Consider the following 20,055-nt stretch of genomic DNA (forward strand, 5'->3'; position numbering starts at 1 on the left):
AAATATACTCAAGAATGCATTTATTTGATAAATCGTGATGTACTAAAATACAACAATAACTTAACATAAAACATGTATACAAAAACGGGAACATTTATTCATTAAAAAAATATATATTCTAGTTTGAATGCATACATTGCCATAGATGCAAAGTCATATTTAATTTGTTAAAAGTCTTTTAGTACACTTGTGAGACGTTTCATTTTCGCTTCCGTGATTCTCTTGTTGGTTTCCGTCTCTTCCAATAGCTGACGCATTTCCTCCTCCACGTCAAACACCTGAAGACACACACATACAACTTTTTTTTCTTTTATAATAGTTAAATCCAAGAACCTTTTTGAATGGTGAAGAAGGTAAAACATTAGAAAATCACACTGCTGAAGAAATTTTAAACAAAGACTATCTTGAGCCATTATAACGGTACATCTTACACCCTTCTCTGCACTTCCATTCTATAGAGACTGTGTCTGTCCCACGGCGACTTCAACTAAATAAATCAAAAGGAACCAGAAGAGTCGTCATACAAAATAACCTCATAAAGGTTAACACCACTATTTCAGCAGTGCAACAAAACAGGATAATTAAATGTGGACTCCTAAATATTAGATCTCTGTCATCTAAAGCTGTATTAGTAAATGATTTAATATCAGACAATCACATTGATGACATTATTTTGTCTTACTGAAACCTGGCTGAGTCATGAAGAATATGTCAGCCTAAATTAATCAACTCCTCCAAGTCTTATTAATACTCACATTCTTTAAGGCACCGGCCAAGGAGGTGGAGTAGCAGCCATCTTTGACTCAAGCTTATTGATAAATCTTAAACCTAAATTAAACTACAACTCATTTGAAAGCCTTGTTCTTAGTCTTTCACATTACAGCCAATTATATTTGTTATTCTGTACCAGCCAACAGGTCCAGAGCCTGGTGGCTGGTACAGAATAAGCCTGTGCCTTCAGTTATCAAGCTCCTCTTTTATGGAACCAGCTTCCACTTTCAGTCCGGGGGCAGACACAGTCACCACATTTAAGAGTAGACTTAAGACTTTCCTGTTTAACAGCGCTTAGTTATGGCTGAATCGTGTTTACCCTGGTCCAGCCCCTAGATATGCTGCTATAGGCTTATAGGCTGCTGGGGGATGTTTTAGGATACACTGAGCTCCTCCCTCCTCTTCTCTCTCTCTCCTTTACATCTCTTCATTGCACATTACTAACTCTATTTCTTCCCTGGAGTCTTTGTTTCTATCATATTCATTGAATGTGTTGTAAATCTGTACACATGACATATATTGCTTCTGTCCATCCAGGGAGAGGGATCCTCCTCTGTTGCTCTCCTGAAGGTTTCTTCCCTTTTTTCCCCGGAACAGGTTTTTTCTGGTTTTTTTGGGAGTTTTTCCTGATCTGATGTGAGGTCCTGGGACAGGGATGTCGTATGTGTACAGATTGTAAAGCCTTTAAAACTAATTTGTAATTTGTGATTTTGGGCTATACAAAATAAACTGATTTAAATTGAATTGAATTGAATCTTTAGTGTATTTACCACACATTGATTCATCCTTATCCACATCAGAGTTTAGGCCAAGACTTGGTTTGTGTTCATATATGTCACATATGAACACACTGGCACAAAGCACCTGTTCCATCTATGAGGAAAGGTATATATTTTACCTTCTGATTGGCTCGTTCAATCTGTTTCTGCTTCTCATTCGCCAGTTGAAGCAACTCGGCTTGATGGGTAGCCTGGCCAGATTCTAGCTGTCGACGAAATGCATCATCCACACAGTGTAACTTCTCTACTGCAGCTCTGCAAGACAAGCAACAAATACAACTAAATGTTATATAATCAGACCTATGGGTGTCACACTAACTTCCCTGGTACAATTAGCTTTTAACGTGGCCCCAGAAGAGAATCACTTGAACTAAACACAAACATAAACTAATATTGTATTTATCCTCTGCTTCTGTCTCAGGGGATCAAACACCCTGATCATGATTTGACCCCAGACTTCATAACTAATATGTGATTACAATTGGGAATCTTCAAAGTGTTCTAGCTTTTAGGTTTGGGAGAGAGATGTAGCAGCCATGTTAAATAATAGTAACATAATGTGATTATGTGGGCTATTAGAACTGTGACTTGATAACTTCACATGTAAATGTAACAGAACAGCAGATTTACAAACAGAGTTTCAAAATGTTTGCTTGGATGTGTTATATCGTACTTGTGTGCTTCTGTTGCTTTATCTCGTTCTTCCAGCAGCAAACGTTCCTTGGAATCAAAGTTTTCCTTCATGCGCTTCACCTGGTTCTCCAGCCGAGTCAGCAGGTCTGCCTTCGCCTGCCACTTCTTACTGGAATCACTGGTAGTCAAAATAAATATGGAAAAAACTCAACTTGATGATGGTGAAGAAACAGATCGGATCAGGAAGACATTAGGGGGAGCTGGTTCAGGTCATGAGCTGTAGTGGGCTTTATTTTAAACAACCATCAGTTATTCCTATTGAATAATACTTTTTTTTTTTTCTGGTTTATCTATGTTTGTAGATAGTGTATATCTAGTATGTCTGTGTGTGCATGTGATGGGATACTTGCCTGTAAACTCTTTTGATCTCCTCAAGCTCTGCCTCCTTGTCCTCCAGCTGCTGCTTCAGCTCCTCCTTGCGCAGGCTCAGATGCTCCAGCTGGTCCCTCAGCTCAGCCTGCTGAGCCGTTTCCTCCTCCAGCTGCTGCTGGGACATCTTCTGGGCCTTGACCGCCTCCTCCCTCAGCCTACGGATCTGATCATCACGCTCCTGCAGGGTCTAGACAGCAGGAAGACAGAAGACATATAGATAGAAATACATAAATGCACTGACCCTAAATCCGCGAATGAGCTATCATTCAGAGCTTTATTCATCAGACTGCCCAGCGGAGGTGTGGAGTGGGCACAACCCTTTGGAATCTATCCCGTTCCCCAAAATCAGTGAGGACATGCTTAACAATCTTGGAGCTCAAATCATGACTATGGAAGTGCAGGAGGCAATCAAACTGCTACAGAATGGCAAATCTCCAGGCCCAGACGGGTTCGTAGTAGAGTTTTACAAAACATACTCCCACCTAGTCTCCCCACAAAAGTATACAATGAATCATTTTCTAATAGGACGGCTGCCCCCAACGCTAACTGAAGCCACCATCTGTCTCCTACTGAAAAAAGACAAAGACCCCTTATTATGCAACAATTACAGGCCCATATCCCTTCTGAATGTTGACCAGAAGATGCTAGCCAAGGTTCTAGTTAAACATCTACAGACAGCTCTACCATCTTTGATCTCTACAGACCAAACAGGCTTCATGGGAGGAAGAAGCTCCTCATTTAACACTAGGCGGCTGCTTAGCATAATCAGCTCCCCAGGCCATGACACCCCTGAGGCGATACTATCCTTAGATGCTGAGAAGGCTTTCGACAGGGTCGAATGGAAGTATCTATACTACATTCTGGAAAGATTTGGCTTCAGTTCGGACTTTATAGCCTGGATCGAGTTGCTCTATAACTCGCCAACTACCACCATTCTCACTAACGGGGTGAAATCCTGGCCTTTTGCATTATGCCATGGCACCAGAAAAGGTGGTCCCCTCTCGCCCCTTGGCCATTGAACCTTTGGCTATCTGGGTGAGGAGGGATTCAAGGGCATTTCCAGGATGGGAACCACACACAAACTGTCACTATATGCAGATGATCTCTTGTTATATGTCTCATCCCTTTCAGTTGTCAAAGATATTCTACTAGAATTTGGGAAATATTCTGGTTATAAATTAAACTTTCATAAAAGTGAACTTCTCCCCATAAATGCGTTAGCCAAGGAAATACCACAATCTCTCTTTCCATTCAAGGTGACCCTGGAAGGTTTTAGATACCTGGGGGTGGCCATTACGCCATCATTTAAAGATCTCTTTGCCAAGAACTTTCGCCCTCTTGTAGACAACTGTAAATCTTACATAGCCTGCTGGTCCTCTCCCCCCTGTCCCTCATTGGCCATGTCAACCTCATAGAAATAGTAATTCTTCCCAAATTCCTATATATGTTTCAACATATTCCAATCTTTATTAAAAAATTATGTTTCTGACAACTATATCAGACTATCTCCTCATTTCTGTGGGTAACAAACCCCCTCGCATTAAGAAAGCAATCCTATAACTTCCTAAAAAGTCTTTACCCAATTTAATCCACTATTATTGGGCCTGCAACATTGAAAAGCTACGTCACTAGATGGACGATGGGCTCAGAAGTGGTCCTGTGTGGGCCCAAATGGAATTATCCTCTTCCAAGTTTTCCCTTCAATCCCTCATCACGGCACGACTGCCACTAAAAACCCACGGGATCTCGAAAAATCCAATAGTTACCAACTCCCTTAACATCTGGATACAATTCCGTAAACATTTTGGGCTGGACAAACCTTCGACTGTGGCTCCAGTCTTTACAAACCACTTATTCTCACCCTCCGTGTCCGACCCTACTTTTTGTACGTATAGCGTGAGAAAGGCCTACGTAGTATTAAAAGACTTCTATAAGGATGGGGACTTTATGGATTTCGCAGGACTGTCACCTAAATTTGATCTGCCTAAATCAGACTTTTTTCTACAGATTAGACACCTCATTAAGTCTGAATATCCCCACTTTCTTTCCTTTCTTTACTTGCTTACTCTGGTTCCTATGCAAAAGGGCTCCATTTCAACGATCTATGGCTCCATTGACCCCCTTAACGCAGACCAGACATCTCATCTAAAACAGGCCTGGGAGAAAGAAATTGGTAGACCCATATCTGACAACCGATGGGTTCGCATTCTGGACTTGTCCCACTCCTCCTCAATCTGTGCGAGACACGGGCTGTTGCAATGCAAGGTTTTATTTTGTGTTCACTACAGAAATGCCCGTCTGGCTAAAATCTACCCAAATAGGAATGACAGCTGCAATAGGTGTAAACAGTCACCAGCCAACCATACCCATATTTTTTGGTCATGCCCAAATTTAAAAGATTTTTGGGATCAAATATTCAATATGCTTGGCACAGTACTGGGTGCAAAACTTAATCCCGAACCCCTCTCAGCACTATTTGTCCAACCACCGGAAATACGAAATCTGCCATCGACAGGGCGACGCATCCTGGCCTATACGACACTGCTAGCCAGACATCTCATACTATTTAAGTGAAAACACGCTCTCCTGCCCACACATAACAGTTGGTTAAAAGAGATCCTAAATTATAGAAAATTGATGATTCCCCACTACCTCTTTGAGTTTGCGGATGGTCTCGGTCTGGTCATCAATGATTTTGGTTTTGATTTTTAAGGCATCGTAGTCCCTCTCATTCTGTTTCTTCTGAGTCTCCAGCTCAGCGCCCAGCACCTCTATCCTTGCCTCCAGGCGTCCACGATCCTGAGCCAAGGACGATCCTTGGAAAGAGAAGTACATCAAATTGTGAAATTGGATCTGTCTACAGTGTGTTTCACACAAATAACCACTAGATGACAGGCTGTACTCGTTACGTAACATTAGCACAGACAGTATAAAGCCAAACAGCCCATGTCTCCTTCATACTGTGAGTGACTCATTCTGTCAAGTGTTCCACATACTAAAAGGCTCATTCTAAGGTGGGAACATGTGCCCTCCTGGATGCCTCCCACCTTGCTGAGCAAGCTCCTGGCCCCAGATTCTCCTCTCTGTCCTGAGGCCATCGATCACCGATTCCTGTGCTGTCAGCTGAGACAACAGTCGAGCCTTGTCCTTCTTGAGCAACTCAAGCTGCAGAATGAGACGGCGATCCTGCGACACCTCTGTTTCCAAGGAATGCAGACGGTTCTGGCAGAGGGACAGAAACAAACCGACAAACAGACAGACAGACAGACAGACAGACAGAGGGAGAGAGAAAGAGAGAGAGAGAGTTTCAATGATCAACAGCCATGGCTGACAGATGGAAAGGCAGCTGGACCATTGAGCATTCATGAGGTTCTAAAAGTATCCTAAAGGCTCAGGCTGAATAATATGACTGATGCCCAGAACTGCTTATCTCTATTGTATCTTATTACAGTGTTGGGCAGTAGCGGTGCAACATATAGTGACATTAATATTTTAATTACATTTGTCAGTAGCGTGCGGTGAGTGTCGCTGTTTTTGGAATTAAATAGCTTTTTGTAGCTTAACTCTTTTATTAATTAAGTAATAATGTAGCATCCACACAAGCTACATTTCTGAAACTCAAGCGAAGCAGTTTTCTCTTGCGGTCTGAAATAAAACTGCTCGGGATCAGTATGTGTATGTTTAGCTGAAAGCAGGGGTGATGATGGTATCACGTACCAATCCTTAGACTGATGCCTATGATGTCTCTTCTTGTGTTAACTTGATGAAAAGGTGGCAGAGGGTTAGGACGGCCAGGAATTGACTTGCACATACACTGTTTAATTATACTAATATGCTACAGACAGAGTAGTACCTGTACATTAGTGCAAGGCAAGTGTATTTGATGTACCTTATTGTGGTAAGGTACATGATTGTAGATTAAATGTAAAGAAAAAGTAGCTTTGTTGTAGTTAAACTACGTTTGCCATGTTTCTGTAGCTTAGCTTGAAACATTTCTTGAGGGAGGAGTTTCAGTGTAGTGAAGCCTCATTTATTGCAGTTACTGGTAGCTTAGGTCACTTTCCAAGTAGCTCGCCCAACACTGCTTGTATATAATGGGACCTTCACTCCTGATCAGAGAATTTATTCTAAATAATTCAGTCAGATCTCAATCTTTTACTTTATTGCTGTACCTTCAGATCAGTGACAGCATCTTTCTTGGCTTTGATGAGATCAGTGATGCGGGACTTCTGTTCTTTGACCATGGCTGTGAGCTCCTGCACCAGGGACCCTGATTTCTTCTCCCTCTGCTGGGTCTGGGCGAGGCTCGCCTTGAGCCCCAACAGCTCTGCAGCCATCTGATCACAAGCCTCCTTTACCTACAGAAGCAGAGCGAGGACAAAGAATCGAATGAGTATGAGAGTTGAACAGAGTGAAGCACTTTGGTTGGAGCATTAACTGACATGACAATGTGATCAATCAATGTCACATTCTGACAGTAGAGGTTTCAGAGTTACGTATTTTTTTTAAAGGTTTCCATTAGCGAGCGTTTGACTCACAATCTGAATCTTATTCAGACTTTTTCAAAGTTCAGAGGTTGAAGCCTTTCAGTAAAAGTGTGTGATCAGTAGCAGTCAGGACTAGATTACATGTTGTACAGAATGTGTGAATGAAATCTGGAACCATAATGAGAAGATTGATTCAAATCCAATCCTTTCTTTTGTGTGAATTACAGACTACTTGTCGACCCTAATTTAATCTCAGCTTTAACAGTAATGCTAAATCTATCTAGATTGGGGTCATTTCCCTTTTTACTGGACACATTAATAATGTATGAGCTTAACTGTACAGAGAATGTAAGACAACACTGCAGTGATGACAGGCCACCTGTATGGCATGCATCCATCTTAAATCAGACCTCAGAGAAGCGAGCAGCCTCAATGGTTAGCGCCATGCGGAACTCGTCCTCCAGAGCAGCATACTGTTTCCTGCCCTCTGCCAGTTTCTCCTGCAGCTCCGCCTCCTTGTAGTCGTGTCTCTGTTCCACTGATGCAACTTCTTTCGCCACTGCCTCTCTGAAATCTGCCCCGCCAGGCTGCAACCGTAAATCCAGCTGTTTTCTGTGAAGCAACACAAACAAGCATGGTACACTGAGCTGTTCTAAAGGCTTCTGGGGCCTTAACACAAATAGGGTAGCATGCAAATGGAAATCTATGGGTCATAACATGAAATTCCAACTGTAATGTTAAAATAAATCCAAAAGATTACAAATAAATAACCTTTCATGTAAAATAAGCAAATCTATTCTATATTTGGCAGAAAATATTTTAGATTGTATTCTTTTAATAGGGGAAATTGAAGTTGATATTATGCAACACTCCTACCAGTGATTCAGAATAAAATCCTTTAGGTGTACCTGTGCTCTTGTTCCCTGGATGCCAGCAGTTCATGCAGCTGCTGCATTTTGTCTTTGTACTGACGCACTGAGGCTCTCTGGATGTCTGACTCTCTCTTCAGAGCTGCTGCCTTGTTCTCCAGCTCCTGGAGCCGCTTCATCTGAGGAAGGTCGGCACATGTTTTATCAGATACGGTCATAACTGAATGTGATCGCTCTGCTGAATCCTTTCGTCTGGCTGCATACATTCCCCTCTGTAGGAGAGATCACTGAACTTCTACGCTGGTTTAATTAAAAACAATAGTGACATCGGGAGTTAACATGCTCAGTTTGTCGGGAACAGAAACAGCATGATATTTTCATAATCTAAACAGGGGTGATCTGATTTCCTGACTGAATGAACACTAATGTGTATCAAAATGGGATACAAGACTTCTCAGGTATACTAAACTAACTACTGTACCTCCTCAGCCTGCTGGCGAGCCCTGAGTGCCTCTCCATGGGAGATGCTTTCCTCCAGCCTGCGTAGTGCAGTCTTGTGTTGATCGCCACTGCTGCGGGCCTGTTCCAGCTGCTGGGTTAGGGACTGACACCTCCCCTCCAGCTCCTCAACACAAGTCTGCAGTTCAGAGCGACCCGATCGCTCCTTTAGCAACAATTCTTTCAGTCTGTATGGGTAGAACACACCATAAGAGCAGCAATAGTAATACCCTGTATGGCTGTTTTTTCTGTGTATGGAAACTGGTATAGGCAATCACTTCTAATGTTGTGATGCCCTTGATTGTCCCCTGTGATTTATTGCCTGCTGTTCAAAACTGCTGTGCACTTGAAGAAATATGACATTACAGCATAGTCCAAATCTTGTCTTAAGGAAGAGAAAACACGTATAGTGAAAATGACAAGAGGAAAAAACATATAAAAGGGCTGTCTGGTAAAAAGACACATAGAGAATTTAGGAAACAGTACAACCTACAATGACCGTACAATCAGTACGCCGAGTCATTTCACTGTAAGCTGTCACCTGACGAGTGAGGGAGTCAACAGTAGCTGCCGTGTTCAGTGTTACATAGTGACGGTTAAGATGGATTAATGTAATGCAGCGGACATATGCTTGCCACCAAGCTTCTAATTACAACCGTAATGCAGATTTATTTCAGCAGGGTGTGATACTTATAATGCTTACACCTGGCTCTATGAATGCAGTGTCAAAGACAAACAGTCTCACATATAGGAAGGAGTACAGTTTGGGTGCATAGGTTAATGATGTTTATACTAATAGCTTAACATCGAAGGATACTTTACTTGCAGGCATACTTTAGGTTTTAGAGTAATGGAGCCAACATGTGAGGATTGTTAATGGTGGGATGGATACTCATTGTTAAAGAATGAGACAGGCAGCGCCCTGGTCTCGGGAGAGCCAAAACAAAATATGAAGAGTGCTGAAATAGATGAGAATCCATTATGCAGTTGACAACTAAAATCCACAGAGACGAGTCCAATTATCCCTTTTCCTCGTGAGATCTGCTTTAGAGTTACTGCACTGATTCATGTGGTAGTTTGGGTGCAAACGAGCATCTGTGTGTCTAGACGGTTTTCCTCTTACCTGTCGGTGGTGTGCAGGGCCATGCTCTGCAGGTCTTTCTCCTCACCGACCTTTGTCTGCAGGCACTTTAGATCCTCTGTTAGTTTCCTCACAGCCTGCTCAGCCTTCCAACGCCTCTCCCTTTCCTGATCACGCTCTTCCACAATAGTCTAGCACATGCACAAATACTGAATGAGGCATAACCAATATAACATTGACTGTTTCAAAAGGTTCAAGTATCAGTAAATATATAAATTGATAAGCTCCACCGAATTGACACATTAAAGTCTGTTTACAGATCTTAGGGAGTACGATTGCACGTTTAAAACATTGCATAAAGCATGTTGTGGCTCCACAGGGAGCTGGGTGAAATCAGATAAATTGCCTTTAAGTGATGTCACTTGAGTCCATGTCAGTTGGGTCTGAGGACTACAAGTTTGAAATAAAACAATCTGGGGTTGTGGAGTCAGAAAGATGAGAGTTTATCAGACCTCTGCAGACCACTCCTTATCTCTGCGTGAGGCTAGCAGCTGGAGGCTACACTAGCCGCTACTAGCATAACACACTCAAATCTCTGCATTGTGGTTAATGTAGGTAACATGTTTTGACAAGTAAGAATGCATAGAAAAAACCTTTGGTAAAAAGAAAAACTTATCCTTTTTTCTAAACACAATTGTCTATCAATGTCACAAGAAGTCAATGCTTAGTTGTCCGATAACCAGAATTTCACTTCTTTTTTAGCATGGGTTTTAGGATTGTATTATGATTGGTAGTCCTATTTTATTTAGTTCATTTTTGTTGTGTGTGAAGCACAATGAGCTAATACTGTATGAAATGTACATTTGACCTGACTTGGTTCAAGTCAGTTTCTTTAGATTATTGACTAGAGTTTCTCAGAATAAGCAAAACGTCTAATGGAAAGTTTTAATGTTGTTTGTTATTGTCTTTGTTTTATTGGGTATCTATTATTCTGTTCCCGTATGTGCATGCTGTTTTGTATTGGTTTTGTGAAAAGAAATGAATAAAATACAAACAAAAGTATGCTTTTACAGAGATACGAGTACAAACACCCAGAGGATGTCTATGCTCCTCTTGTACAAAGACATAACCTTTTTCATATTACATTCAAGCTGTTGTTCAGACCACAGTTGACCTATCCATGCCGTACCCTGTAGGTTTCCTCCTCTTCAGTGGACTTGGCTTTCATGTTGCCTGAGACCTCAGCAGTTCTCACAGGTCCTCTCCTCATTATCCCCGCTGAGGCTGTACCCCCTGGGCCGCCAGTCTTCCTCCTGTGCCCCTCGGCAGACTTTGAACTCCTCTGTTTATGATTCTCCTGATCGCTGCACATAATAAAAAAGTGCACGTAAAAAACAAGTATTGAACCAGCTGTAAAATTGATTAGAAACAGCCCTCAAGCTTAATTCTGGTTCAATAATGGTCAAAGCAGACAATTTGCTGACTATTATAGGTAAGCAAAGTTTGAAACAACTTTGAATTGAATTTGGAGCTAATATTTAAAAGTCACCTTGCCTTTGATGAGGACAGTTGGGGGCTTACTTAAGTTAAATTACTAAACCTGAACACGTTATCAGTGGCTGATGAAGCAAGATGAGGGGGTCGACCATTGAAGCACGATCGTTAATCATGGGACTCAGATGGCAATTGTAATATTTAACAGAGAGGAGGAAACTTTACAACATCGCTCACAGAAGAAAATGTGTCACCATCGTATAAACCAACATAAAAGGGTTTCCTTTATCATCAAGATACATGATATTATGTTGATGCATGCCATACAAAACGGAAATTCTTTTCGCTGCATATTGTGTTTGACTATCATAAATGCAGGCTTTGTCAATTACACCATCATAATATGTGTATGATTATCATTACTCTGAGGTACACTCTCTGATGTTGTTATAGAGTCCAATAGAGCTTGAATGTCTTCACACAGTTGAGTTTTAAAATATTCTGAGAGTTCTGAAGAATTTTAAGTTTTGGTTGTTTAACAAAATCAGTGGAAACACATGTTTATGTGACGGCAAAACTAATTATTTTTCATTACAAATTAATTGACTTGACTTTGTGCAGGGATGTATGGGTGCAAAATCACCTGTCGGATTTCTGGGCCTTGATCTTCTGGGGGGTCGCCCTCCATGTTACGTTGTTACGATGTTTGGGGATCCTGATGCGCCTCCTGTTTTCCTTCCCGCTGTCACACTCACTCTCTGACGTGCGGTCAGTGTCCCTCTTGGCTTTCCGTACCATTGCCACAGAATGAGTAGGGCAACTGGATTTGTCACCAACAGGAGCCTGGTTAGATCAATACAAACGTAATCATAAATGAATAAAACATAGGATATATTTGATAGACATAGCAGCAACATGAATTGCTACATTTTAGAATTTTTTTTTTAATTCAAACATGAAAACAAATAAATAAATTACAACTGTGGTATCAAATCTGGGCTGATGCTTGGAAACCACGAATACCTAACCTAGAACTGACAAATTAAGCAGACCCCATAGGCATCTTTAGGAAGAATGTTCTCTTGATTTAGAAAATGCTGAAATACAACAGTTTCTAATATCACATGTGATTTATAACCTATTTTGTAAAAGAGGATGATTACCTAACTAGTATAAAAAACGGCTGTTTTTTAATCTAAATATAATCCATCAATGTGTATTCTTCACACAATCTCACCTGCTGTATACCTCACACAAATACTTCTTAATTATTGACTTAATGGCTTTCAGCAGTGTTAAATAAGCACCTTCTGGATGAGCTGTGACACCTGGTGCTCCAGTTTTCTGATGCGTTGTTCATTAACTGGGTCTGCTGGATTGGCCACAGTGGAGCGAACCTGTGCAGCTGGATCTGCTTCGGAGGAAATCCGCTGACGGAACTGGGTCAGCACCTCATCGATGCGGGGTGTGGTGAGAGTGACATCTTCTCTAACCTGCAAGAGAAACTTAAACTTGCTTTTTTCCATTTCATTGTGTTACACTGCAGCTGGTTTTGCTGAAGATAATAACAAATGGATTTTGCCAACTGATGCAATAAATTTAACATTTAACTTTCAATAAGCAACTTATTGGTAAGAGATCAGATTCCCTAACTTCTATTTTCCTGGTAATAAATCCACTAAATTACACAATATTTCAGCCATTCAGGGACCTCTGTGAATCTGCTATTTAAAAGCACTACTGTGGTTGAAGGATGACACAGTGGCTCAACGCTCAGCACCATCCCTTCACAGAAAGGTGCCCGACTTAAAGTCTCCCAAACGCTTTCAGTATTCAATACTGACCTTTTTTCTGTTCACATTTTGAAAAGTAAGAGGACAGGCTCTGCAGTAGAAGCTCACACTTTGTTACATGCGTATGTGTATAATGTTCCAAATACCAACATAAAGAAGAGGAATACAAGTTTGGCAGTTTTTTAAAGAAATTTAGATTCTGGACTGAACTATTTTGGATACAAAATGCCACATCCACTGACAAAGGCCAATTCGTAATTTACTTATCTCAGATCACTTTTGTAAATCAAGATAAACGTCAGTTATAAGGGGACAATGTGTAGGCGTGGCTGCAGAATGCAACCAACTAAAGGACTAAATGTCCTGGAATGATGATAAATAACCTTTTCCTGAATATTATATTCCATTTCTGCTAATAGATCCCCCAAAGCTACACATTGGCCCTTCAAAGTAATGCATCTCTCTCTTATTCCACTCATGTCCAGTTTTATTGTGCTACATATAAATGTTGTACATGAATGGTGCGTGTTCTTCTGTGACTATGTGTTTGACATGTTGGTCGGGTGAGTGTTTTTAACAATTCAATCTGAATATGGTAATTATAATGGAATATAATGGTATAAATATAAGTCTACTAATGGCGTTATGGCATGAACACTTACCGCTTCATTGGGACTAGTATCCGAGGACAGCAGGAGGTCCACATAGTCCTCCAGACCGGGGATATCACAGGGACTCCCTGGACCTAGATTTGATGGATTTCCCAGCCGGTCCAGACCATCAAGAGCAGAGATCTGCGGCAACGACTGAATAACAATCTCTTTGTAACCTGCAGCAAGACAGACACATACATTAAAACACCATTATATATTATTGTCACATTAGGGGTGTATGGCTTGGCTAAAATATGGAGGTGTGAGGGTGGTTATGATGCACACAATCAAATACTCTGCATCTAAATGAATAACTTCTCCTTTATGTGTACTATCCTCATATGCACAATTGATGCAGCCCACCCAATGAGATATGAGCACTATAAGTGTAACTTCACATCTTGACAGCAAAGGTTGTAAGAATACTTTAAGTGTGCCCTCATGGATTTAAATACGTGCTTTCAACAGCTACTGCTGTGAATTAATCGTGACCTGGAAGATATTGGATTACAGCATAACTTGCAATGAAAAAACTGCAACGATTTTAAATTCACATGAAATCAGTCAATACAATTATGAAAAGATACTGACATAAGATGTCTAAAGAGATAAATATACAAGTAATTACCATCAGTCAACATTCACTGATTTTCATTGTGCTTTCATTATTGACAATACAAAGGGAGAGTTATGAGTCAGTTCTGCTGCAAAACCAAACAATTATCCACTGGATTAGTGAGCGATGCATCAAAGACAACACGGAGAGAGAAAAAAAAAATCAGCCATTTATAGCACACAAATCTGACCTATAAACTCAGTTGACAGTTCAATTGTTATACATTAATAATTCCTACCGTCATGATGATTATGGCATTCAAACTGTTTTAGATAGTTTTGATTATGGAGTCTTGGCTGCTGTTAAATTGAGAGGTGTTTGATAGAAACGTGCTGGAATAGTTAGATATAAATGTTCAACAGAAATGCCAATATAATACATCAGTTTGGCAGATGCTTTTGTCCAAAGCAACTTACAATAAGCATATTTAGAGCTAGGCATCTAAAAAAACTGGAAATACATCCCTCCTAAACAAACAACTACAAGCTTGGTGCATACTTTCTTTAAAGAAATGGAGGTGAGTCAAATGGAAATGGATAGGTTGACTTTTTCTTCTAGTATCCAAAAAGACAAATTCTATAAAATCTAATAAATGTATAACCCCTAATTTATATTTTGTATGACTCCACTAATATGTAATGCTCTTTCCCCCTTCTTAATGGGAATAACAGAAATGTAAGCTTGCTTGGTTCTAATGTATATATGTTTGTGTTTAATAGAGTGTGGGATGAGCATGTGTAAGAAAAGAAAATAAGAAAATTGACAGATTGAAGGAGAAGTACACATAGGTATGTAGGCTGTTTGCCTGTGAGTATGCGTGAGAATATAGATCCGTTAAACCTGTACAGGAGGATGGGCACAGATGGATACATACTCCTGGAAGTGAAGATGAAAGACTGAATTTTTACCCAAGGACTGTGTACGACCCACAAGTACTGCTGCTTTAAAATTCCTCCTTCTATGCATATACTGTATACATGTATATAAAAAAAATTGTAAATGAGCGCGGTGTACATAGATGTAACTTTACCCACCGACTCCAGGACAAAAAGATGTTGATAGTTGGTTGATGGTTCAAAAGGTACAAACCAAAACGTGAAGTTTGTTGTTATAGCGCGCCACCATCTGTAGAAATTGCACCCACTTCCTGCAATGCACTCATGGTCATGTGTCGAGATTTTCAAAGGACATACCATAGGCTTTGACTTCAACCTCTTCTAACTGAAGTGTTTGTACTGATAAGGTATATCTATGAAAAGCCAATATCTACAGGTAATATTACAGTCCAACCACTAGCTACAAATACTCAAAAATAAGCGTTTTGTCTTACCTGGTAACCTACACACAGCGTTGTCTCCACCATCCTGACTCAAAGTGACCTCTCTTAAACGTTGCAATCCAAGCAGGCACTGCAGGAGGTGATCAATGTTGTCCAGGTGGTTGCTATGGAGACTGAGGTGCTTCAGCTTGTAGTCCGTGCCATGAAGATACAACAAGCCTAAAAAAAGACAATAGAAATCAACAGAATTGACAAGTCAATCACTTGTTCATGTTTCTATTTGAGTGGAGAGAAAAATGACACAAGAGCGTTGAGTCGTTGTTCAACTCACCAGTGAGGCTGTTTATCTGATTGTAGGACAAGTTTAATCTTGTTAAATTTACAAGGCCATTCAGTCCTGAGGTAAAGGGAGGCGACATTAACAACAGAGTGATTCTGTAATAAAGAATTATTACTCAGAGAACACCCACAACGCTGAAACATTTAATCGTCAGAGTAAAAAGGTAACAAAAGACTCACCTTCCACCTTGGTGATTGAGTTACAGGATAGATTTAAAGTCCTCAAGAAAGTGAGGGAATTTAGACCCTCAATCTTAGAAATGCAATTGGAGGAAAGGTCCAAGTGCCGCAGGTGCCAAGCTGAGGTCAGGCCCTCGATCCCGGGGATGTTATTGCAGTGCAGATTGAGTGATGTTACAGTGGGACTCAGGGGGACATCGAGCAAACTAGACAGAAAGCATCAATGTGTCACATCCACACATACAAACGGGGATGAATTATTAAAATAAAATAAAGTAATAACGATCCAATAATAATAATAATCTAATCATCTTTTACACGTAATAGTATGACAGAAAGTAGGTATTCTTCTGCACTATGAGTAACGTTAACAGTCACTTCAAGTATTTTAAGTAAATGCTGCTTCTGCACTTTTACTAATGGTTTGAAGGCAATGAATTCAACGTTTAAGCTAACGTTAATACAACTCAGGACACAAGTGTTCAGGAAACTAATATAACGTAAACGTTACCTTATTATATTCTTGTCAATAAGACTCAGCTCCTTGTCTCCCATGACGAACACACGCAGCCACCGTTATGTGACCGTTAATTACCGTCACACACGTGTAATGTAGACTACTCGTTAAGCATGAAGTCTGCAGACTAACTAACTAATGAAGCCTTTAGCTGAGTTAAACGAGCATCCCAGAACAAGTTTACGAGCGACCGATTTCAGGAGTTTAACGTCTACAAAGCAGTCACAAACGCTGGAAGAGCCGCCGAGGGTTGCATTGTATTGTATCTAACGTTAAAACGTGTGTTGTTATTGTTATGAGCTTCTTCTCTGTCGCGGAAATTGAAATAACCGCTTTTAGAGTCGTACTTCCGGTTTCTATGACGTTGTCAACAGTAACATCCGGGACATCTGCGATGCCGTGGTTCCCACCCGGGCGCATTCATTCAGTCAGGTAGTATTAGCATCTAAAGTATATATACTCAAAGTAGGCCTACTAGAAGTAAAAGTACTCATTATGTAAAATGGCCCATTTCAGAATCATATATAGCGTTATGTGCCTCTTATATGACTGGATTATAGTGATGCCTTAACGTGTATAACGTAATTTAAATGTTGCAGCTGGATTCTAGTTAGCCTCCTGAAAATACCATTGGGTAGCTTAATCTATAATATTATATTGTGTTTTATTATTTGAAAATATGTGTTATAATAATCTATATCTGTAAAATAACTTGTGTATAAAACAAATGCAGTTTTGTTTTTTAAAAAGTACAATATTTTACTCTGAGATGTAAAAGTAATGTAACAAAACACAATGAATAAAAAAATGTATACCTGGGACATGTGTACCAACAATGCTATGAATAATTCTATCATAGCTTAGTTATTCAGTTTTATGTTTTTATACAGCTTTTACCGAGTTATAACACATCCAGTTTCTGATTTTCAAAGTTCATTCTTGATTTAGGAAACCACCGTTGACAAAAAACAATGTCCATTTAGTGGCTGTTCTGGAGCTTTCTATCATATCACATGATCTCCGTAAGCAGCGAAGAAGCTACTAAATGAACCGTGAGATTAATTGTTTTTTCCTGTGAAGCATGTTGTATCAAATATGTTTGAAAGTGACTACATTTATGGAAGAGAGAATATAAAAACATTGACTCTCCATTATGTAAACCAAATAGAAGTTGAAGTTTTACAGCATTTGTAATTATTATGAATTTGTTATTCTCAGCCCAATGTTGTTAATCTCTCACACGTCATTGCTGTGTTTTTGTCTGCTCCCTTGACTCTCTGTTTTTATCTGACATTGTTTCTTTGTGTTTACTTATCTTGAAGCTGTGAACAATAAAGGACATTTTTTACAGCTTCATTCTTAATTCTTTTTAAGCACCAGCTGCTTTCCTCCTTTCCCCTCCTTACACATGTCCCCCTTTTCTGGCAGCAATCCACAGTAAACAATGTGGCAAATACAGAGAAAAACAAAGACACAAACTGCATGAAAAACACAATATGTCATGCCTGCTAAAACAGATGTGTGTGTATATAAATGATGCCTTTATCTCAAAGCAACCATACAATAGTTTTCAAATGAAATTACTCTTTGCCCTTCCTCTTGCCATTTGTGTGAACAACTGAATATAATCTGCCTATTGACGCATTAATGATATATTATATATCGCTCTAGGATGCCTAATACACACACACCCACACACTAGAATCTTTAATACAAGAACAGTATATTTGATAAAAATCCGAATAAGCATCTCCAAACCAGAATTAAAGACTTACTTAAAAGAAAATGCAAATAGAGAAACAATATTGGAATTTGGATTTATACGGAAAAGTTATTACAAAAAACACTGCAGAAGACGGTTGTGATATATTTCCCACCTCACACATATTTTTAAACGCTTGAAAGTGTCAAGCACACAAACACATATGTGACAAATTGTATCTAGTAAATAGTGTGAAGGGAAAAGTAATTTGAGTCAAAGTGAAATATTCAACTTTGAGGACCAAAAACAAAGACTTTAGCTGATGATGGAAGACTTTTTGTCATTATTCATGGAGGAATATATACTGTAAATGTCTCCTTATGCTGGCTTTTGCTAAGATATAATTCATAAAACCTGAAGCTCTATCTTTGACTTAAAGACCTGTGAAACAAAGCTTGCTGCAAGTTGTGCATCCTTACTCAAGCATGGCTAATCACAGATGTGTTTTACAGATCCTGACCCCTCTTATACTCATAATTCATCTAGCAGCAAAAGGCCGGTGATTGATTCAGTTCACCACACACTGAACATTGTCCATATTAGAGGAGCTGCATGACTGATCATTGTACTCACTGGCTGCTAGCCAGCAATGATAGAGCCAATTATACCTGAAAACCAGCCAATGGCCCTCCTTAACCTGTGAAAATGATGATCTGGTGCTAATGAAGTGAGTGAATTAGAAATGCCATCTGCTGTGGTCCCACCACCACTTATCTATCGCTCATAAGCATGTCGTTTTCAAGGGCATTGTACTTAAAAAAAAAAAAAATAGATTGGCAATTATAGAATAGGACTAATGTATAAGAATATAATTAAACTTGAGTTGAGGGAACATTTACCATCAACCTGTGGCATTATTTTCACCTTGCTACTCCCATTTGTTTTGAAAGCGGTTTGACAGTGGAGAGAAAAGTTACTTAGAGGGAAGTTAGTGGCACTGTGATGTTTTACTCCAGCTTAGCTCAACAATGACAATGCTAACCACTGATGTTAAGGTTGTTTAATGTTTACCGCCTTTACCATCTTAGTCTGGTGTGTTAACGTTTGCTACAATGACACACAAAGCACAGCTGAGGCTGATGCAATGTCAATAGTGTTTTATTATTATCATAAACTAAAGTATTGAACTAATTAAACATATTACAATTCATCCTGAGGGACACATACATCTGCGACAGTGAAGAAAATATATCCTTTACTTCGTATTTAAAAAATACTCCATGAGAAGTCCTGTATTGATAATGTTACTTCAGTGAAAATATGTAAGTAAAATATATTTAAAAAGCACCGTACTGCAGAATAAATGTGCCTGTTGCCTGTTATACTGTAGTTTATATCATTAGATTGGTATTACTCATGCATTAACGAGTATGCACGAGTATCCTCACATTCATATGATAATTCTAACAATTTCACATGAATGTTTAACAGGATAAAGTGATGAGGTGAGGAGATTTTGGACAAACATGGATAAAAAAAACTGAAACATGACCACAAGCCCCTGATTCTAGTTTTCACTATACACTAATCTTCGGTTAATCAATACATTGTTTGATTTGTAAAACTTCAGAAAATAGTGAAAAAAAGCACAACGCTTGTTAAATAAAGATATTAAAAAACAATGACGTAAAACCCCAAAGCATCGCATTTGATAAGCTGGAACCATGAAATGATAGAATAATTAAATAGTTGGCAATTATACTGTTTGGAGGTTAAATAATCATCAATAACTATAGTGGAGTATAAAGTGGGCTACATCATGACCCTATGACGTAAAGTACAATATGTATAAAATGGCATGAAAAGAGTACTGTACTTAAATCTTCAGGGGAGCATGAATGGCTGAAGAAATATCCCATGACAATCTCTCCG

At 39.6% G+C, this 20,055-nt stretch overlaps 1 protein-coding gene across 2 annotated transcripts; it reads right to left on the reverse strand.

Moving 5' to 3' along the window:
- Positions 1-5: 5 nt before the first annotated feature.
- On the reverse strand, positions 6-16,784 carry lrrcc1 (leucine rich repeat and coiled-coil centrosomal protein 1). Of its 2 annotated transcripts, XM_034554587.1 has the most exons (19): positions 16,416-16,784; positions 15,905-16,110; positions 15,717-15,782; positions 15,437-15,604; positions 13,500-13,666; positions 12,352-12,537; positions 11,688-11,887; positions 10,740-10,914; positions 9,593-9,741; positions 8,453-8,657; positions 8,011-8,150; positions 7,513-7,714; positions 6,788-6,973; positions 5,663-5,837; positions 5,268-5,431; positions 2,594-2,802; positions 2,224-2,361; positions 1,670-1,805; positions 6-278 (listed from the first exon to the last, which is right to left on the reverse strand). In XM_034554587.1, the coding sequence occupies exons 1-19, from the start codon at positions 16,457-16,459 to the stop codon at positions 168-170; spliced, it is 3,027 nt and encodes a 1,008-aa protein (XP_034410478.1). In that variant the 5' UTR covers positions 16,460-16,784; the 3' UTR covers positions 6-167. The 2 variants fall into 2 exon arrangements, with proteins under 2 accessions (XP_034410478.1, XP_034410479.1); XM_034554588.1 differs by lacking the exon at positions 16,416-16,784 and having other exon boundaries at positions 15,717-15,820; positions 15,905-16,008.
- Positions 16,785-20,055: the final 3,271 nt, after the last annotated feature.

This window comes from Cyclopterus lumpus, chromosome 17, assembly GCF_009769545.1.
Source record: "Cyclopterus lumpus isolate fCycLum1 chromosome 17, fCycLum1.pri, whole genome shotgun sequence".
In the NCBI taxonomy this organism is placed as follows: Eukaryota; Metazoa; Chordata; class Actinopteri; order Perciformes; family Cyclopteridae; genus Cyclopterus; species Cyclopterus lumpus.